This window comes from Babylonia areolata, chromosome 8, assembly GCF_041734735.1.
Source record: "Babylonia areolata isolate BAREFJ2019XMU chromosome 8, ASM4173473v1, whole genome shotgun sequence".
Lineage (NCBI taxonomy): Eukaryota > Metazoa > Mollusca > Gastropoda > Neogastropoda > Buccinidae > Babylonia > Babylonia areolata.
In genome coordinates, this window is record NC_134883.1 from 5,237,171 (window position 1) to 5,260,042 (window position 22,872).

A 22,872-nucleotide genomic window follows, 5' to 3' on the forward strand; every position below is an offset into this window, starting at 1 on the left:
AACCCCAACCCCCCTCCACTCTCCACACACATGACAATCTTTTCTTTTTTTCTTATTTTTATTTATTTTTTTTCATTTTTTTTAGAATTTTTTTTTTTTTTTTTTTTTTAATCAAAGAGCGTGGAAAACGACGAACTGCGGTGACGAACTAAATTACGAAATCGAGACATGAGCATTCTCTGTCTCTGTCTGTCTGTCTGTCTCTCACTCTCTGTCTGTCTGTCTGTCTGTCTCTCTCTCTCTCTCTCTCTCTCTCTCTCTCTCCTCCCCTCTTTTTGTGCTCAAAATTGCCAGCGAGACACAAATTTAAAAAGGTGTAACATCTCCATGACAGCCCTCAAGAGGGCTTGTCACACAAAAAGTTCATCTTTGAATTTGGCCCTTCAGAACATTCGTGCAAATTCAACGGTAAGAACGATCGTTTGGGGGCAACGCAGGAGACTCGTTATGTCCCCACTCGTTGTCAAGCGGACCCCTCCCTCCTCCACCCCTCCTCTCTCTCTCTCTCTCTCTCTCTCTCTGGTCTTTTTTTTCTTGCCCCAGAAAATCCACTTTGACAAGTAAACGAGTTGTAACGCGGACAAAAAAGAAGAAGAAACCCATTTTGCGAGGTGTTTTCCCCAATGAGAGCAGCCCAAATGTCACACCGTGAAACCTGGTACAACGAGTAGACTTTTCAAATGCAATTCTGTGTTCTTTATATCCCATGCTCAATCATAGCATGGCTTAAAAATACATATGCACTTCCATCACACGCACACATAACACGCGTACACACACACACACACACACACACACACACACACACACACACATATATACACACATATATATATATATATATATATATATATATATATATATATATATACGACATAATTTCTGTCGATCCTGAAGAAAACATGTAAAAAAGTATATTGGACAAGTTTCAGTCGTATTAAGCGTATAGACCGAAGACGTGTTTGTGGCATATTTGTCATTCCATCTAATCTATCACCAGCAAAAGCACCCAATTATCGAGACGAGAGAAAGACTACAAATCCAATTTTCTGGGAAATGAAATGGTAAATTTGCCATGAAGGCAGAAAATGGGTGAAGAAGAGACGACAGAAAGGTGGGGGAGGAGGGGGGTGGGTAGCATTCCCATGGAAAAATTAAATGCAATACGAGAATGAATATACGAGATTACACACATCATTCTCTGTTGCGGACGCAAAAAAAAAAAAAAAAAAAAAAAAAAAAAAAAAAAAAAAAAAAACCAAAAAACCAACAGACAACCCTAAACAACAACAAAACAAAACAAAACAAAAACAACACACACACACACACACACACACACACACAGAGAGAACACTGAACACTTTAATGTCAATAGCTTTACAGCCCTAATGACATGGGGGTTCATAATACAAATAACAACATGCATCAATAGTAATAATATTGATGAAAACCAAAGCCAAAACGAGAGAGAGAGAGAGAACCACCAAAAAACATCATGACGGGTTAAGTTGCTCGTAGCTATAAACATGTGGAGAAATATTTACACGTGATTAATATTCATAAGTCTTTTTACGCATGTTTCCTTTCACTTGGCAATGTATATTGCACCCATGAATTTGCATATGAATTTTACTATTATTGTCCTTGAATATATTCATCTTTCTCCCGCCAACTTAATTTTGCATGTATTCCGTTAATTGTAATTAGATAATTTACCATTAGATATAATCATGAATTTTTTTGCTTTTTAATCAGTGCTAAACAACATTATTTTGACATTAAACGAAAATAATTTCGTAGGGAGGCGTTCTAAAACCGTTTATAAAACCCTATCCAAAAACAATAGATGTAGCAGGAACATGTTGAAGCAATAGCAGTAGTACCCGCAAAGTTCAAGTTGTTCCAATAGCAGTGCGGAGAAGACGGGGGGTGGGAAGAGAAGGGATCGGCAGGAGACGCAAGACATTATAAGCAGAACCAAGTGTTTCGTTTCGTCACTTCTGAACACGCTTTAGCTTTTCGCTCTCGTTGGAGTAATACTCTCCCCTTTCTTGACACCCAAGCAATCCTCCGACCTCTTTTTCTCTTCAGCTTCTGCAGCCCCCTTCCCCACCATTACCTCTTTCTCTCTCTGTCCACTCGTCCCTCCTCGTACAGCGTTGGTATTTTCAGTTTCTCTTTCAACGTATGTTGCACGTGCACGAATCAGCAGCGGCAGACAGCACTGGCCAGTACTCCCTGATCGCGTTGCTTTTCGTGGTTCTCGTACAGTTGACAGAACAGTGTGAAAAGTGTTCAGTGACCGCGGTGAGAGATCGGCCTGCAGTGTAAGGGCAGTTGCTGTGTGGCATTGCAACGTGTCACAGGCACAGCTAAGCGGCGAACGTTTCGTGTGACGGAAACACTGTCACTTTTGCCGTTCTCTGATAGAGGTTTCCTTTGTTCTTCGGGGGAAAAAGACACGCTCTCCACCCATCCACGTTCATGAGATGGAAATATCTCATTGCCTTTTAAAGTTTTGTGAACGCAAAAAGAGATCCAATGGGAATTGTTTGCTATCTATGCAATGTCTTCATTTCTTCGTTTCTGCTGTGTGACGGTTCCGATTGGAAATCTTATGTGTGCTGCTGCTTTACTTACAACATCCCAGAGCCCCGAAGGGATATAGCTGCAAACTGAACCAACTATGGAGTGACAAAGGCGTGTTCATCTCCAAACTCTGCGTTCTCTCATTTTTTTCATCGTTCTCTTTCTCGCACAGTTAGCTTCCTTCCTTTCAAGCTGTCAGTATGGGATTGGCATAGAGCATAGCAGACCATTTAGGAGCGTGTGAGGTTTGCTTATTTTCTGGACAACGAACAGTCAATGCCAACAGCTACATCAGATATCAAACTCCTTATTTAAGCTTGTGTTTCTGTGAAAAGCTTTGTTTGACCACCTTGTTCTTGTTGACAGGAAGCCATAACCTGCTGTGCTTGGTGGTGGTGAGGGTTTTGCGTATTCGAATTTTTTTGTTTTTTCCCCCCACCATTATGGTTAATTATTAGTCATGCGACTTTTCACATCTTTGACAAATGTGTGTGTTCTGAGCGAGAATAGAGACCCGTGTTATCAGCACAGACACCCATTCTGTTAAAACAAAGGCAGGAGGGGCTTGAGCCAAAGTGCTAGCAAAGCTGAGCCTGTTCCACAGCCAGCATTTTTCTTTTTGTTTTGGGTTTTTGTGTTTTTTGTCGTTTTAGTTTGTGAGGAAAGACACTGGAACACTTCATTATGCAACCCCTCCCAATACAAGTTTCAATCCTTCAATATTCAGTATGTTCCTACTTGAGACCACACCAGCGTACAAAAACTGAAAAAAAGTCAATTCACACCTTTCAGTCTGCCTGCCGATTACGTCTCACTAGTACCAAAGAGGAGAAAGAGGACCCCCCGTCAACCCCTTCAGACATTCCAGTGTTCTCATGTGTGTTGATCACGTACTTGAACCATACATGAACCCATAAGACTTGAATATATGTGCACAACTCAGTCTACTGCAACAGGCCAACACTCCTACGTCCTACCCCACCCAGCTGTCGACAGTTAGACGCAGACCACCACTATCTATTTTTAATGTCCTATCCCACGAAGCTGTCGACAGAAATACTTTCATAATATTTCATATACCCCCTTTCTCCACCCCTTCCTTCCCATCCTTCTTTCCCCTTGCTCTGGATGCTAGAGACTAAAGAAATCCGGGCAGTCCCACATCAACCTCAACATCCAGTTGAAAGAGGGGTAAATGGTACAGAACCCAGCAAGTGAACGTTGAAGAACAGATCAACACCATCGGCCAAGTGATCTCTTGGGTTCCTCAGGGATCTGTCCTTGGCCCGACTCCGTCATCTACATCAGTGACATCAACAAAAACATCAAATCCCCGGTCTGTGCTATACCGGCAGATCCGTTCCCAAGCAGATACCAACGCTCTCCAAGATCTGTGAACGAACTTGAGCGTTGGGAGAAGACCTGGCAAATGTCATTCAGTGCCAGCAAATGTCATGCACTCTGAGTGACAAGGAAGAAAAAGCCCTTCCCCTACCACCTGTCTGTATAATGAGGAACTCCAGAAGGTGGAGAAAGCCAAATACCTGGGCGTAGAGTTGTCTAAAGACCTTCACTGGGGAGCACACATCCAAGCCACAACAGCAAAGGCAGACAAGACCAGTGCCTTCATGTATAGGAACCTGAGAGGATGCCCCTACACCACCCAGCCAACATGCTACAAGGGACTTGTGAAGCCAATCCTAGATTATGCTGCGCCAGTCTGGGACCCCCCGCAACATATCTCACAACCAACCTGGAGATGGTACAACGCAGATTAGCTCAAACTGCGCCGCATTGTAACTAAGGCCACCATGATGTACAAGATCATGGGTGGTTTGGTTGAGGTGGCACCAGGGAAGGTACTTCAGTGCAGACAATTAGAACTGTCCCAGGCCACCCAGAGAAACTACAGGTACCCTTCTCCCGCACTGACTCTCACAAGTACTCCTCCTTCCCTTCAGCTGTCCGCCTGTGAACCAGATTCCAGACCACATAATCTGTCATTTCCCCTCAGTCATTCAAGACCATGACTGAGGCCTGTCTGTGAGCCTCAGGCTCAGTATAGCTTCAGGACAGGGGGGTTTTTTGTTTGCTTTTGTTTTTGACTGATGCTGTGTGGGGCCCGGGTTCCCCTGGCTGAACTAGGGGGCTTAACGGTCGCACACAGACATCAGTCATCTAGAGCGCACTCCCCTATTGTGGATTGTTGCCCTGTATAGGGATTACCACAGGATTATAGACAAGACAAGTAGAGTGGGAACTAAACTAGGAACATCCAGTTTTTCCCCTCGGGATGGGATGAGTAATATTCACAAGGCGTGAACGTTCACTCCACCAGTCACACAGAGGAGCGAAGGGGAAGAAATGTGGAAAAAGCCACGAAATAAAGGTGCCCAAAAATCATTTGTGTGGTTTTTGTTTGATTTGACGAAAGTAACAGGATTTGTGTGTTCTGTTGGCATTTCATGGTATTCTCGGCCTCTGTATATATAACCAAGCTGACATTTATCTTTGATTGAAAGGCGGTCGTGAGGGAAGGGGATCTTCAGAGGACGCATTTCCACGCGATCATCACGATAATAAGGCACGATTCGCAAAGTTACAAACACGGGCAGCAATGTGTACGGGAAAGAAAATTGCATTGCACACGAATGTCATTTGTTTTAATCAGTTCAGCGTGTTTGGCTACAGTGGGTTTTTCCCCTAATTGCTGTGTGTGTGTGTGTGCGCGCGCGCGCGCAATTGTAATGGATGTGGATTATCAAGACAGATAGGAAGAATAGGCCATGCCGAAATCCTAATCCTTGAATAAAAATTTAAAAAAAAAAAAAAGTTTTAAGATCTGAGTTCTTTCTCCCTCTTTCCTCCCTCTCATCTTTATCCCCTCAGCCCCTGTCACCTTTGCCCGTTTCAGTATCAGTAGCTCAAGGAGGCTTCACTGCGTTCGGACAAATCCATATACGCTACATCTGCTAAGCTGATGCCTGACCAGCCGCGTAACCCAACGCACTTAGGTCTTGAAAAAGAAAAAAAAGATAAAGATGAAATGAAATAAAATAAAAATAGATGAATAAATTGATAACTATTTTTTAAGAAGAAAAATATAATAAAAAATAAAATGAAAGAAAATAAAAAGACAGTAATGATAATAATAAACAAATAAGCAAATAAGTGTAAAACATACAGACCGTTTGAACTCTGTTCTTCCCTGCACTGTGTATTCCAGCAAAAAGTGGGTCGGAACCGCTTCATCTGCACGCCGTGCCCGGGTCAAGACTCGAACACTCTGCCCCTGCCGAAAAAGAAAGACAGGAAGAAGAACAGCAAGAGACGCCGAAAGACCACGGCGGCTCTGAAGACGACGACGACGACAACAACGACGACGACGACAACATTACCGGTCAAAGACGATAGCTACAAGCAGATGGCTGCCACCAAGAGACCGGTTGAGTGGCCAAAGCCACAGACAGGTGAGTTGGGGGGGGGGGGGGAGTTCGTTGGAGAATATATGGGAAGTGGAAGAGAAGTATTTGGGTTTTCGAGAGTACCGCCCATCCCCCCCAAAAAAAACGACAGTGGCAACATTTATTTCCCTGTACTCTTTCGTTTACAAGAATTAACCTCCCCAAAATCAAAGATCTTGGTTAAATTATATTAATATGCATTCACGCAAAATATTAATAAAAAAAAAAAAAAAAGATTTATACATTATTTTGAATGGAATGTCTGCTTGCAGTCATAAGAACCCTACAGGTAACCTTAAACTAACAATGAACCCGTATTAATTTCATTCCATCTGTGTAAATGCACAACAATGTATACTCTTCTGTGTTGTCGTATAATTTATATCTGCAGAGTCCAACAAATTTGAATGAGCCATGAATCCAAACGTCAATGTATAGATAATATACTCATTGAAATTCTGTCGTTGTTCCAGGTTTAACTGAAAGCATACCGTGTTTCACATGATAGTTCAGTGTTTGTTTTTTAATGTTTGCAGACAGCCCCAACAAACATGGCTACTACGCAGCCTTTCCACGCCAGGGTGACGAAGAGGAAAAAATTCAGTGGTCAGAGTGGTCTCCCTGTAGTGCTTCCTGTGGCGCAGGCTGGAGGTTTGAAATATTGATGATCCACAAATGTCGAGAGTATGAATTTGATGTCGCACACCATAAACACGTATACGCGCAGGAACTCTCACACGCATATACGATCGCTTGCATTCGGAACCTTTCCTGTTGATAACTGTGCAGCCTTTATAATATGGACCAGAAAAAAACAACAGTTACTGGTGGTGGTTTTCTTGAGGGGGGGTGGGGGGGTTGTTGTTTTTATCATATTAAGCCATATTTTTATTCAAGTGATGCTTGTGAGTATAAGTTTTTATTCCGATTAATTCGTTTAGATATAACAAAACACAAAAAGTAGTGTCAGGAATTGGCATTATACAATATACAAATAGCAAAACGATTCAAAGTCAATGAAATGACACATTAAGTGGGATCTTTATCACAAACTATATTACATGCACTTGTCCGTAAGAAACTGTTCCTGTCTGATCTTCGTTGAATAGGCTTACAATGGTTCCATTCCATATTGGATTGGAGCACACAGTCATGTTTGCATTGTGCAAGAGGATTTTTGAGTTTTGGATAACTGACAGATTTGGTAAATGTATTAGATTCCTATCTTGCATTTGTAGATATTATATTCTAATAAGTGTTAAGTATATCATCACTTGTTATTCGTTCAAGTCAAGAAAGTGCATCATTGCACGAGATTCGGACATTAATTACATTGTCGCATTTGTCATTTAACAGATTCACAGAGCAAACTAAAAGTTTGTGTATGTTTACAGTAACATATAAATGTTCAGCTGAATCTCTTCATTCTCAGTAGCACCCATGTAGCATTCAAAACTAAATTGGTAGCAATGATTCTCTGCATAAATCTTATCAGCGCCCACCAGCGTTTCAGTTTGACAACTCTAGCGCACTTTTTTGGTTTAGAAATGCATGCTATTTTTTTCTCATTGTAGTAACTGTGCCATGCAGCGTGCTGACCACATTTCTGTGAAATGATGACACAGGTCCCGGTTCAAGATATGTGACGGGTGTGACAAGAACGATTATGAGAACGTGATGTCCAGGCCATGTATGATCAAGTTCTACTGCCCAGGTAAGTCCACAGTTGGCAGTAGTGATGGTGTTATTTGTTCGCTTCAGGTCTTGGCTTTTGGTTTTCTTTCTCACTACTGAACTACCGTAGTAATTGTCATCCACAGACGGCAGTATTAGCAGCAACCAGATGCTGTCTACTCAGAACGAAAGACCGACAGAATAGACAGATAGCACACATCTTCGTGTAATCTTACGTACATTGCTGGAGTATCACCTGTCAAGTCACATTGTATCACATCACATCCTGTTACCTTACTTCATGTTAAGTGACATTACCTTATTATTACAGAACAATGGATTCATAGCTATTAGCATAACACATACACGCCATTTACAATTGTGTAGCTGACGTTTTTGTTACCCCATCTACACCATACTTTTGCACTGCTGTTGATTTCGTTTTGAATGATCAACAAGTTTTGTTTCTGGCTCTTGTAGTCGTGGATTCGCCGTTACAGGCGGACTGAGCATTTTTCCTTCTTGTCTGTCCAGTGGACGGTAATTGGGGACCCTGGTTTCCATGGCAGCCGTGCTCGCAGTCGTGCAACGGCGGGACGCGGAAACGTCAGCGAAAGTGCAACTACCCCCCTCCGGCCTACGGGGGTCAGACGTGTCCTGGCATGGCCGTGAACTCCCAGGACTGCAATGAACAACCGTGTCCTGGTCAGTATCGCCTTCACACTGACGCAGAACGTTGCACGTGCTGCCTGTGTTGTGAGCCTGTTACCCGGCATGGAAACTGGTCCTCTCTCTCTCTCTCTCTCTCTCTCTCTCACACGCACACACACACACACACGCACACACAACACACACACACACACACACACACACACACACATCAACACACACACATACACACATCAACACACACACATGCATAAGCACACATACATAACCGCATGCACACTGCCATGCACATCTCCCCCGCACGCACGCGCACACGTGCATAACCATATGTTTTGAACGCGCACACAATACGTGATATGAGCAGACATGCGCACTGCACGTGAATACACAAGTTGCACGCACACGCAAGGACACGTTTGTACACGTCCGTGTTTTTAATTCCAGTGGACGGCGGCTGGGGAGACTGGTCCGAGTTCACGCCGTGCAGCACCACGTGCGGGTCAGGGGTCAGGCGTCGCGTGCGCTCGTGCGACAGCCCCGCCCCAGCGTACGGGGGTCGGGATTGCCCAGGGTCTGCCATCCTGACCCGAAAGTGTGAACTGGTCAAGTGCCCACGTGAGTTTCTGTCCGTCCCACTCTATCACCCCCTTTCTCTCTCTGCCGCATGAGCGCGCTTGCGCAGATACACCAACACAGATGCACTCACACATATGCCCGCACGCATGTACGCGCGCGCGCGCACACACACACACACACACACACACACACACACACACACACACACACACACACACACACACACACACACACACACACACACACATTCTCTCTCTCACTCTCAAGAAGGAATAACATTTTAGTGTATGGCCTTCCAAAGAAACACACACACACACACACACACACACACACACACACACACAGTTGCGCGTTCGATCATCCATTCATGCACTCATGCACACCCGCGCGCACACACAACATAACACTCACTCATTCACACACGCGCGCGCGCATATTCAATACACACATGCGCACACACACACACACAGATTAAAAAGATGGAGGAGCGAGCTCGACGTTAGAGAACAAATGCAATCTGCACCATACATAAACAAGACTGCATGCATGCATTCCTCTGTGTGTGTGTGTGTGTGTGTGTGTGTGTGTGTGGAGGGGCAGAGGGACTGTCATGACCACCACGGGATCAGCTTTTCCCCTTTCGTATTCATGGTTAGATGAAATAATGTCACTGGTCAAGGGTCTCAGTAATTTCTCTCTCTGCGTGTGCGTGAGGGGGTGAGGGGGGCGGGGAGAGAGGGGGAGATATGGGACAAATGCACTGTCATGACCTCAAGGGGATCAGCGTTTGCTTTCCCTCTCCGTACTATGGGTCAGATGAAATAACGTCACTGGTCATGGGTCTCCGTAATTTCTCTGTGTGTGTGTGTGTGTGTGCGTGAGAGAGAGTGAAGGGGGACTGGGGGAGGATTGTCATGACCACCACGGGATCAGACTTGCTTTTGGCTTTATTTTCTCTCCGAATTCATGGCCAGATGAAATTTGTCTGTGCGCGCGCGTGTGTGTGTGTTTGTGTGTGTGTCCCGGAGGGGGGGGGGGTCTCCTCTCTCGTTTCTGTTCTGTTCTCTCCTCCCATCTATCTGCTTCCCCATCTCCTCTTTCTCCCCCAGGTTTGTGTGTATCTTATCCATCGATAGGTGAACATCTTGACCAACACTGGTTGTTGGACCAGTTGAATGATTGACAGACTTAGTGACCAATCAATTGAACGATTGACAGATTTAGTGAATATGAAAGTTTACTATGGGGCGCTACCTCAGTGTCACGGTTTATAGTGCGTGCAAGCTGTGATGGTCAGGCAATACGAGTCTAACTTGTCTGGGGATCGGTCGCTTACTTCAATCCGATCGCTCACTTCAACTAACAGTTTCAGTTTCAATTTCTCAATGAGGTGTGTTCGGACAAATCCATATACGATACATCACATCTATTTGACAGATGCCTGACCAGCAGCGTTATCCAACGCGCTGATTTTGCCCGAGGACAACGCTCGTTGTCATGGGTTCTTTTTCAGTGCGCCAAGTGCGTGCTGCACACGCGACCTCGATTTGTCGTCTCATCCGAATGACTAGACGCTCAGTTTGATTTTCCAGTCAAACTTGGGAGAAAGGGTTAGAGCGGGATTCGAACCCAGACCCTCCTGGACTCTCTGTATTGGCAGAAGAGTGTCCTTACCATTCTGCTACCTTCCTCCTCCTCAGGAGGAAGGAGGAGGAATTTAGTTGAATGTCCCGTCACACATATCGGTGATTGAAGACATTTCGTTAAGTATTTATGAATACATTTGAGTATTATCGGTTAGTGTCATTTAATCTTTCAATCATTACAGAGAGAAATAACCTCAACTCACCCCCCAGTTGTGTTGTTTTTCAGAGGACGGGGGCTGGTCACTCTGGTCCAGCTGGTCGCAGTGTACCGCCACGTGTGGCCAGGGCGTGCGCACGCGCACACGCGCGTGCAACAGTCCGCGACCCATGCACGGGGGAAAGGAGTGTGAGGGCAAGTCCGTGCAGACCACTCACTGCTCCAGTGCCAGGCCCTGCCCCAGTGAGTCACTGAACGAACGAATGAAAAAAAATTATTTGAGGGGGAAATTAGGAATAAGCACGTCAGGCTTGTTCCCCTCCTGCCCTCATAACTTGTGAAAGTAAAGCGAACGTGCAATACGAAAATCATAACATCGCAAAGGGAAGTTTCCAGTTATGTTTCAGAGGGTTAGTACAAGAGAGCCATTTGGAAGGGGTGTCGTTGAATAAGTGGTGGTCATCACATCAGTTGTGATTTCGGTCGTGTACACTAAATGGCTGGGGGAGGGGTTGATATATACCTATATGATGGGTGGTGATGGTAGAAAAATATATTTGTCACGCTTACGATCGTTTTTAATCTAAATATCATTGCTTTAATAGGTGTACCACTGGATCTAAAGCCGAATGGCAACGTTAATTGATTGTATATATGTACGTATGTATCTCTCTGGCTGGCTTAGCCATAGTCACAGGTCCGTTAGAGCCTGGACCAACTGAAATCATTAGCTGGAATCCGGATGTTTGTTTTCTTTTCTTGTTTAGGTGTGGCTTGGTTTCGTGGTGGTGGTGGTGTTGATGGTGTGCGTGTGTGTGTGGAATCGTGTGTATTCGAATGGAGGTACCATGATAATTGGGTCAGCTCTTACTCTATAAAGTAAGGAAACGCGTGTGTGTTTGAAGGGGGTACCATGATAATTGGGTCAGCACTTATTTTATGAACTGTGGAAGTTATATCTTTAATGGAACGCATGAGTGGTTAATTACCGGTGAATGCAGATTGATTTACTGAATTTGTTGACTAAATGGGTTGTGTGGCCTTTCAGTCAATGGAGGCTGGAGTGAGTGGAACGAATATGGGTTTTGCCGAGCACCTCGTTGTGATTGGGGTTTCCGCATCCGAACGCGCCTGTGCAGCAATCCTCGACCCCAGCATGGCGGCTCCCATTGCCAGGGCAACCAGTATGAGCGTGTGGAATGCTTCAATGATCAGGACTGTCCGCGTGAGTACACTTTGTCGAAACAATTTGCAGGACTGACGTGTGGTACAGAAGCTGATAGAATCAATTAATGTTTCATTTCATGTGTTGACATGTGCCAGTGTGCACACAGATATGCCACGTCGATCCCTCGCGCGTGCGGGCGTATACACTCAACGCACACCGTGTTAAGTCTAAAGATATGTTTTTCTTTTAACGATCCAGTTATCTGAAATCATTAAATGGAAAAACTTGGAATAAAAACACAACAACAACAACAACAACAACACCACACACACACACACACATACATACATACACATACATACATACACACACGCGCGCGCGCGCGCGAAACGCACTAGGCACACATCTTCCTCACACCCACACAGCCGCCCCCCAAGTCTCTTTCACTGGCTGTCGGCTTTTTCCCGTCTGTCTTATCTCTTAACACTCCTGAACATCTGAGCTCAAGGAGAGCAAAAAAAAAAAAAAAAAGGGAAAAAACAACCAGATATTTAATTTTCCTGAAGCAGAGACTGCTGGAGGGAGGGAGAGAGGGTGTGTGTGTGTGTGCGGGAGAGATCGGATGAGGAGAGAGAAAGAACAGTTCAAAAAGAAAAGCAAGTAAACTACAACACACACCAACATGCTAACAACGGATCGAGAATTTTTTTAAATTTCGTTTAGACTAATTTTCTGGTCTTCGTGAAGTTGCGTTAACGGGTTCCAAATTATTGTAATGGTCATATCGTTATTGAGAGAGAGAGAGAGGAAGAGAGTGCGCGTTTGTATAATTATATATCTATCTATATATATATATATATGTGTGTGTGTGTGTGTGTGTGTGTGTGAAACCACAAGGCAAAGCGCGAAATTGGAAACTCCACTGGGATATAAATTGGGAAAAAAAGAAGAAAAAAAGAAAACCACACCAAAAAAGGCATGACTTGAATTGTGTATTTCCCCCGAGTACAAAATCCAGTTTGCATTTGTTTTTTATGTGTGAAGTTTTTAAAGTTCACATTTTCTACATGAATATTCTGCCTTCTTCTCCGAGTGCATTTTTTTCTGTCGCTGCATGGTTGAGAAGCAAGTTGAAGTCCACAAAAGGCGGAAATAGCTATTGTTTGCTATGGCTTATTTACCCTACAATATTTACCCTACAAATATCCTCTCGTTCAAGATGGGTCTAAGAAATTCAATTAAATGTTCCTATTGTGCAGAAAATGATTATCTTGAACACTTTTTTTTCGGTACTGTCAAAAAATTAAAAAGGTCTGTAACCAGTGTACAGGCTATATTTTCAAGACAACAAATCAATAAATCTCTCTTAAAGAAACAGACGTTCTCTTTGGTGACAGTCCGGAGGACGGAAAGAGTATCTTTTGTCCAGTATGTGAATCATGTACTTCTATTTACAAAAATGGTCATTAGTAAATTTAGATACGGACATGATGTGACTGTCCTGTTTAAAAAAAAAAAAAAAGGGTTAAAGAAAACGTTTCTTCAATTCTAAAAATGAGAGAGAAAAAGAAAACCAACAATAAAAAGTATCCTTTTAAGGGAAAGAAGAGGAGGCACAGGCACACACACGTGAGCGCGCTCGCGCGTCCGCACACACAGACACACACATGCGCACATGCGCACGCACACTTCCACGCGTGCACACGCACACACACTGACACACACACATAAACGGGCACACACGCGCACACACACACACACACACACACACACACACACACACACACACACACAGGATAGAATTCGAACTCAAACTCAAATGTTGCACCCAGAGTGCCTTTCTTTTCACCCCTCTTTTCACGTGTTACGATACACAGAACGCTGTGTATTCCGTGTGCCATCCACCTTGTTTTCACTTGCTTCTTTGATTGTGCCACACATTATCAGTTGTTGCTGCGTATGTTTAAGTATAGGTCAACAAGTTCACCCCCCCCCCCCCCTTTTTTATTTTTTTTAAACAAAGTGAACAATGATTAATGAGTGCAGCATAGTCTGTGTAGACATAGCGCATTATAATCTTCTCTTTTTTTTCTTTTTTTAAAAAGACTGTCTTGTCATTTGCAGTGTTAATAAAGGATGAATATTATTGTAACAAGCCCAAAATCAGTAAATGAAAAGTTGTATTTATTCCATAAATGCTATTGATCACTTTGACATAGTATTGTTTTGATTATTTCCATGGTGTTTAGTTGATTGTGTAATTTATTGACTCACTTGTGTAAACAAAGTGAGTCTATGTTTTAACCCGGTGTTCGGTTGTCTGTGTGTGTGTGTCTGTGTGTCCGTGGTAAACTTTAACATTGACATTTTCTCTGCAACTACTTTGTCAGTTGACACCAAATTTGGCATAAAAATAGGAAAAATCCAGTTCTTTCCAGTCATCTTGTTTAAAACAATATTGCGCTTCTGGGATTGGTACAAAAAAATAAAGAATGAAGCCTAATTATATGCAAACTGCATTTACTGTTATATTTATATTTTTTGTATTCTCTAAACTTGGCACTTTGATCCGATATTCTGACCCAACAGCTAGAGCAGTCATTATTATCATTTTTTGTTCAAACAGGAACTTCTTTTGCTAAGCATGGAATTTTTATTTATTTTGCAAACGTTTTGGTTCAGATAGTAAAAAGGGGAAATTACTCTGTAATGCTAGTGGAGTTAATTTGCTTTAAACTGATCTTTCTCATCTTAAACATTACATTTTGAAACAAGAGAGGCAAGGCCTTCAAGACTCACTTCTGATGCACTTTTTTTTTTAAATCCAAGCTTTTTATGTATTGAGTATAATTTCAAAATGTAATGTTTAAGATGAGAAAGATCAGTTTAAAGCAAACTAAGTTCCCCAGCAGAGTAATTTCCCTTGTTCTGCTATCTACACCAAAACGTTTGCAATAAATAAAACTTCCATGCTTAGCAAAAGAAGTTCCTGTTTGAACAAAAAATGATAATAATGACAGATCCTTTGTTGGGTCGAATATCAGATCAAAGTGCCAAGTTTAGAGAATACAAAAAATATAAATATAACAGTAAATGCATTATACTCAATACATAAAAACTTGGATTTTTTTAAAAGTGTGTCACAAGGAAGTCTTGAAGGCCTTGCCTTTCTTGTATACAAAATAAAACAGTGGTGGACCCAAGAAAGTCCGGGTAAAAAAACAAAACAAAAAAAACCACCCCAAAACAACAGCAACAACAAAACCATCTCCACCCTACGTCTTTTGCTTTTGACTGCCTTGACACGAAAAAAAAATATATTGTTTGCTGTGGCACTTTGATGTAAATCTTCTTTTTCTTCGTTCGTTGGCTGCAACTCCAACGTTCTCTCTTGATGTTGTACACGAGTGGGCTTTTACGTGTATGACCGTTTTTACCCCGCCAGGTAGGCAGCCATGCTCCGTTTTCAGGGGCAGATGTAAATGATGTAACTCTTTTGTGGAGTTCTTTTGTACCTTCTTAGTGAAGTACATACTATTCAGATAAACTAGCACTTCGGGGTTGGTTTTAAGAGCCAGTGCTGACTGATTTCTTCTCCCCCATCTCTCTAATAAGCATATGCATATTTTGACTTGAAACTATATATTTTGTTTTAGTCATTTTATTCTCTGTGTGTTTGTGTGTGTATGTGTGTCTGTCTGTCTGTCTCTTTCTGTATTATTTTATGTTATAATCCGGTTTACAGTTCCATTCTGGCTGGCTTGCCTCCATTGTCCGTCTGTCCCTGTTGAATCTGATCCTCTGCGGTACTCTGAACGCACTCTCCAGGAGGCCAGAGGAGATCAAATCTCTTATGCTTGCATGAACAGAGAACACGCGCTGACGTCCAGTGACTTGGGACCCAGTCGCAAGCTGGCCATGAAGGCCTCAGGAATGCGTTCCTCAGTCTCCAGCGTGTGTTCTGTGACAACATTAACTGAGAACTGGCGACAAACTTAATAATCACTGGTGGACATATCCCTACATAGCCGACCAAGTTCAGAATATGTTAGATGGCAGCGTAGGAGTTCGGTTGCTTATCGGATCAAGTCTTGAATAGGTTGAACTGATTTTCCGTAAAAGTGCGTTTTCGAATAATGTTGTTTGAAGAGATAACCGGTAAGGAACCCGCTGTCTATACATAAAAAGGAGATCCCGCTGAAATTCTGTTGTCACCACAATCCCCCTTTGTTCTTGAATGAGGTGAAGGTTTTGGCATCCCTCACGAGAAATCTGAAAGATGCACACAGGAATTCCATCCATTTGTCTGTGTTGATTATTTAGGACTTGACGTTCTGATTAAGGTTAAGACTTCAAGAGTGCCATTCTTTTCTTTTGCCTGTTGATTTAACACGTTGCTAGCACCTTTAAACGTAGTATCTTTAATTTTCTTGGACTCAGTTCTGCCCCGTTTCAGCATGGTATCCTTGGGATTGGTGCTTTGCTCAGATTTTTTATCATCACGCCACCTAGATGTGAAATGGGTAACCGACTTTTGTTGGGGAAGGTTAAAACGGTGAAAAAGGAGAATTTGGCCCCGCCTCACAGTGCGGAGCCTTAGACACAGTTGATATGAATTCACTGCTCCGAAGGCCGTAAAGGCTATAAGGGACCTTTAACCTGAAATGATTGTAACGACAAGGAGCAGTGGCGGGAACAAATACACTCGACAGATAAACAAACCAAAAAAATCGTCTCAAAACATAAACATATAAATGAAGGGGAATGGCATGTCATAAAAAAACATATTTTAAAAATTCTGTTGACATTATTGAAGTAGCGATATCTTTATCTTCATTATGCAGATTTTCATTAGACCTAACAGTTGATGAATTCTGTTGCACTTAAAATATTTCATCAGGCTACTAAATGAGCAGATGGGTAGGAAGAAACTGTGAGAGAACTTTGTATACAAAAGCACGTGGTATGTCACATAAATTATGAGCGAATATTATACATTATAGTTTTAGTCTCATTGTTCATTTTTTGCGTGTGTGTATGTGTGTGTTTGTGTGCATGTGTGGGTCTGTATTTTTGAGTTCGTTTGTGCATGCGCGAGAGTGTAAGTGTACACAAGTGTCAGTAGAGTTCTGTGCACGTGCGTGTGTGTGTGTGTGTGTGTGTGAGGGGGAGGTGGGGGTGCGGAGGGAGGTGGGGTAGAGGATGAGGTATGTGAGTGTATGCATGCCTACACTGTGGGAGCAACAGGATATTGGAACGTATATATATATATATATATATATCTTTGTACATATGTGTGTGGAGATATGGGCATATGTGTGTGCGCTTGTACAAGTAAGTGTTCATCTGTGTGTGTGTGTGTGTGTGTGTGTGTGTGTGCCGTGGAAGCTGTGATACGTAGACTAGAAATGAGTGTGTGGAGGAGGGGGGGTAGAGGAGGTGCAGGGTAACGTGTGTGATGTGTGTGTGTGTGTGTGTGTTGGAGCTCATGTACGTTTATATGTATTTGACTGTGCTTTCATATCTGTGAAACTGCATGTTCGGTGCATATCTGTTATGCATGTGTGGGTGTATATGTGAATGTGTGTCTTCATGTTTTACCCCCTTTTTTTTTCTTTTTTTTTTTTTACATTATAGTTATTATTTATTATTTATTTATTTGTGTAGGCTTATCTATCATTTATTCACCTTTTTTTTTCTCAAGGCCTGACTAAGCGCGTTGGGTTACGCTGCTGGTCAGGCATCTGCTTGGCAGATGTGGTGTAGCGTATATGGATTTGTCCGAACGCAGTGACGCCTCCTTGAGCTACTGAAACTGAAACTGTGAACAATCACGTGCCTTATTTTGTCTGTTAACATAGGGTACTGTTTGCATATATAATAGGTAGACGAACAGTTTTATGCTTGCTTTTTATAGAAATACATCTCGCCCACCTGCAAAATACACTCACTAAACTACTGCCTGACGTGAATGATGGTCCATTTTGTCAAACAGTAAAACAAACACTGACAACCACCTGCTGCTTGCACACCGACAAGAGAAGCCATTTGGATGCCACTACAGCATCGAAAAGCTCAGTTCTGACAGACAGATTGTTAAATCAGATGTCATATGGCATTTTGTTGAGTGAAAGCATACACAAGCAAACTCATCATACATGTGAGTGCCACTGTCCATGAACCGGAATCGAAAGTGACGGTATAGCCATTTTCCCGGAATCCTAACCTCCTGCCGTTTTAATCTTCTCCAACCGAAGTTCGGTAGGCCTACCCATTCACACCAAGGTGAAGAGTGGAATATAGTCACAGTTCCTATCCCCAAAACACATCATCATGCACTGGTGAAAACGTGGTTAGAAATCCAATACCTGTTTTTGCCAAAGCTCTTCCGGTGTGGGTAATATATCGATCACACCTTGTGATGACTTCATAGAAAATAATATGCAGGTATGTGAGACTTATCGTAAGTGATCGTGCGATAGCGTGTATTGTTCTGCCAAAGTACAGTGTAATTTATCAATGTGGCTGGCAGGTAACGGAACATGGTGTCCTTGGAGCGAGTGGTCGGCTTGCTCTTCGTCATGCGCGGACGAAACGGCGCTCCAAGTGCGTCAGCGAACCTGCACGTGCCCAGAACCTCGCAATGGTGGAAACGACTGTGAAGGTGAAAATGAAATGTTTTCTGAGCAAAAATGGGAACAAAGTTTCACATTTCAAAGAGGTTTTTTTTTGTTCATTACCTGGTTGTTGTTTTTTTTTTTTTTTTTTTCTCATCTGAATACCATCACCCCAACCCCTCACCCCTTCTCTCTCTCTCTCTCTCTCTCTCTCTCTCTCTCTCTCTCTCTCACCACAGTTGATACAGTATATATTATTGTTTTCATGTTGATCCACAGTCCTTACCACCATCCCTATCCTTTATTTACTTTATTCATTCATTTATTAATTGTATATAGTCCACTGGCCCAAGTACGAATGAATCGCCAGTCTATGTGCCCGTTTTGTTTCTGTTTTTGTTCATGTTTTATCGACTACTAGTAAAGTGAGTCATTTGAGTATGTCCCTTGCTGAATACTTTTAAGTATTGGGAGAAAAGTTGAAGCAACATAAAAGATTTTTAAATGTAATGAAACCAAACTTTAAGGTGGTGGTAATGATTACATACTAAGATCAACAATCGTTTTTTCATTGTGTCAACATAATGGGCGTGCAGGTGACAGTTTGGATGTGAGAGACTGCACTGGCCTTCCCTTCTGCAACAGTGAAGTCGAAGCCGAAGAAGGTAAGGGATCTCACTCAGCGTATCCAGTAGTAGTAGTAGTAGGCCTCCTTCGGTCATGGCTGACCTTGGATAGAGTATATCCGACCTAATGTCTAATTGGGCTGTCTGCTTTGACCAAGCAACGTCGCCTGTGACTCTAGAGACCGATGCGAGAGAGACGGTCTCTGTCGCAGTGATCACATGTGTAAGCTGATGCTGGTCTGTCGGCTCCCTTTTCTGCGAGCTCTCTTTTCTGCTGCAGCAGCTGACAGTTTGTCCTCACCAATCCGTAGCTGATTCTTGAGAGTGCTTCTCCATCTGTTGCGGTCATCTGCAAGGTCCTCCCAGGACTCAGTGTTGATTTCAAGTATCCAGTACACATCAAGGAGTATGTCTCATTTTACGAGTTCATGAATTTGATATTTTCATTTCATCTGAACCACATCAGGATTTTGGAATGTGTTGACATTAAAAAGATGCACTTTGTTTTACAGGAATAAGTGACGATTTTAATGCCTTAACTTTGTTGAAACCTTCCTTATCCATGCTGATGACATTGAGCATGAAATAAAAGTACTTGAGAAAAGGGATGCGAGCTTGTATTTTCTTTTTATCAATGAAAATGGATTTTTGGTGACTTTTCAGTCAGGGCATGGTCTGGACCTCGGACCGTTCTGGACAATTCGTTTCCATGCAGTACTTGTTGGCAACGGCACAGGGCATCGCGTTAAAAAAATGATAAACTCAGTATTTTAAAAACAGAAATACAACACAAAGAAAGCAAGTAGGCCTGACTAAGTGCGTTAGGTTACGCTGCTGGTCAGGCATCTGCTTGGCAGATGTGGTGTAGTGTATATGGATTTGTCCGAACGCAGTGACGCCTCCTTGTGCTACTGAAACTCAGATTTTTGCACTGGCGTACGATGGTTAAAACGTCTGCCAGAAAAGGTGACTCAGCCCTGCAGTGGCGACCACCCTGGAGGCGCGGGTTCCAACTTGCTGAGGACCAGGGAAAAAAAGAAAAAAAAGAAAAGAAAAGGCAGCAATACAAGGGCATCCAGGAGTCATGACCTGGGTGCGGCCTGGCCCCCGTAGAGTGTATTTGTATTTGTATTTCTTTTTATCACAACAGATTTCTCTGTGTGAAATTCGGGCTGCCCTCCCCAGGGAGAGCGTGTCGCTATACTACAGCGCCACCCATTTTTTTTTTTTTTTTTTTTTGTATTTTTCCTACGTGCAGTGTTTTATTTGTTTTTCCTATCGAGGAGTTAAGGGTTGAAACAATTGACTGAGGGGGGCTTCTTCTCTGAAGACCTTGTACAGTCCAGCTCTCCCCAGAGTTTCTTATCACTGGGCGAAAGTTATCCATACTTTGATTTTTAAAAAAAAAAGGTTTAGTTTTTGATAGTTTATTCTTCAATGTGTTTTTTTGTTCAAAGCTATCAAGGAAGAAACAAACCCCGAGTCCTTGTCATCTGTGGACAGATATGGACAGTTCCTTTCATCCTCTGAAAAGGATCGTCGATCGTCTTGACCCTGTAGCAGTTCTGATAGTCCTAGGACATCTGGTGGTTTTGTCCACTCATTGGTAGAATGAGTGGGTCAGCCACGTGAGTTCTGAGGATATGTTATGCCCCCCCTTCCTCCCCCTTCTGCACAACTACACTGACAGAAGAACCAGGTGATGAAAACACATGCAAAGGTTTGACCGGGGATACTTCGTCACATGCTTGCCTGAAGTCCTTTAAAGAGGAGCCTTTCCCATGTCCCTGAGGACTTTTTAATCGTTTTTTTTTTTCTGGAGTACAACAATAAAAGGAGACACGCGATAGATCTCATTTGGACATGTTCATCAGTGTTATTCGATCTTTCTTCACGAAGACTACCAGGGAGATCCAGAAAGCCACCCTACCATCACTGGGACTTGCGTTCTTTCACATCTTTCAGTTGTCAGGCAATCTCTCCTCGGGTTTTGGAGAATGCAGCCTTCTGGAATGCAGAGAACCATATCTGGTCAGATGCCAGCTCTGGAACTGAAGATCTGTGACATTTAATGCAGGATGTTTGTCAAATTGTGTGGTATTCAGGGCGTCTGCTCTGCCCAGACGGAAGTTGAAGGTACTGTCAACTTCAGAACACAAAAAACAGTCGGCAAACCTTCATCGAGCAGACCTCCTTGTTGCAGAAGTGGCAGACACTGAGGGGAAAATGAGAAGTCATGTACGAAGAAGGTTTTTCGATCCAGCGGTTGGCGGGGCTCTAAGCACCATGATTTGATTTTAGATCCAACGGACATCCTCATTGGATATTTGATGTCCCCGTTTCCTTGCTTTTAGAAGGAGGCCACAACAGAACGAAATCCGGATGGACATTCCGTACATATGTGGAACATCGGAGAGCTGTCCCGTGCCTTCAGACAACTCAGGGCAAGGCACTTCTACACACCTACCAAACCCTTACGGTCTAAACTGACACATAAAGGACGTCAAGAACTTTAGAAGACAGAGAAGTGTGGGGTCATCTACTATATTCAGTGCACTGACTGTGACTATTGGTGAAACTGAGAGACCACTGGACAAACATTACAAGGAACATCCAGCAGAAAATGACTGCTTTCCACGAGCATTTTGCATTACAGAATCACAGTATAATGACATGGAGAGGACTTGTGTTCTGTGCACAGAAACCAGTTTCTGGAAGAGGAAGAGAAAAGAAACCTGGCAAGTCAAGATGAGAAAGCTTATCCTCAACCAGGACACTGGACTGAAACTCCTTCCTATTTATGACAGTCTGTTGCAAAACCATGGTTGGGTGCATGTGGACAGGCAACCGTAATGCAGCTGTGAACTTAGTTCACTCTTTCTATTCCTTCGTCTCATAGACCGTGGGGGCACTACCCAATTGGCAACCAGCCTCCTCCATCCCTCGTGGTTGTCTGTCCTTGTCTCACTCAGGGTCAGACCTGTCCTCTCAGAGAGATTGTCCTCCCATCTCTTCTTCTGCCTGCCTCTTCTCCTTGCTCCCTGCACTGTTCCCTGCAGAATGGTCTTGGCCAGTCCCGTGGTCGCGAGTCATAACTATACCACTTCAATTTTCTTTTGATTACAGTGCTCAGTAGATCATTAGTGGCCCAATAGCTAGTTCAGTCACAGCTTGCCAAACTCAAGACTTTCCAGAATCAGTTTTGCTGAGGAAGGTAGTGAGAGACATAGAAACAGTTTTGTACAAACTTTCACTAGTGAGTAAAAGAATCTTGTTGATAAATGTTTTTAAACTGTCATTGTTGCAGAAAAAATGCATAAACAAAGACTGGTGTCAAGGCAGGTGGTACTTGATAATTGTTTGTGTGTCATACTCACTCTCATGTTTACTGCACAGGTGCAGGGGAAGAAAGCAAGTCGCGGAAATGTGGAGATGGTGGCCTGGAGGGGTCTGGAACTGGAGAGGACTGCGATCAGGTGTGTATCAGGGTATGCTGGTCTACACAAATAATCATTCATGTTCAGTCCCACGTACAGGCACAGATGTCACTGCAGAAAGTTGTTGAATTGGTTTTCGGTCTTCAAGACAACAAAGAGTAAATGGATTGCTTGATTGCCAGCATGGAACCAGATAACTGGCAGCCTCTTGGTAAGCTGTCATGAAATCTGACTACATGTTTCATGCAC

At 43.1% G+C, this 22,872-nt stretch overlaps 1 protein-coding gene across 5 annotated transcripts in view; it reads left to right on the forward strand.

The window, feature by feature from the left end:
- Positions 1 to 22,872, forward strand: part of LOC143284477 (properdin-like) — a 191,757-nt gene that overhangs the window by 161,517 nt on the left and 7,368 nt on the right. For all 5 annotated transcript variants that reach the window (XM_076591150.1, XM_076591152.1, XM_076591149.1 and 2 more), the window contains exons 4-13: positions 5,816 to 6,059; positions 6,590 to 6,704; positions 7,679 to 7,767; positions 8,262 to 8,432; positions 8,841 to 9,011; positions 10,845 to 11,018; positions 11,824 to 12,000; positions 18,476 to 18,607; positions 19,157 to 19,225; positions 22,583 to 22,662. In XM_076591150.1, coding sequence (XP_076447265.1) covers positions 5,816 to 6,059; positions 6,590 to 6,704; positions 7,679 to 7,767; positions 8,262 to 8,432; positions 8,841 to 9,011; positions 10,845 to 11,018; positions 11,824 to 12,000; positions 18,476 to 18,607; positions 19,157 to 19,225; positions 22,583 to 22,662 — 1,422 coding nt within the window. The remainder of the gene's footprint in view (positions 1 to 5,815; positions 6,060 to 6,589; positions 6,705 to 7,678; positions 7,768 to 8,261; positions 8,433 to 8,840; positions 9,012 to 10,844; positions 11,019 to 11,823; positions 12,001 to 18,475; positions 18,608 to 19,156; positions 19,226 to 22,582; positions 22,663 to 22,872) is intronic.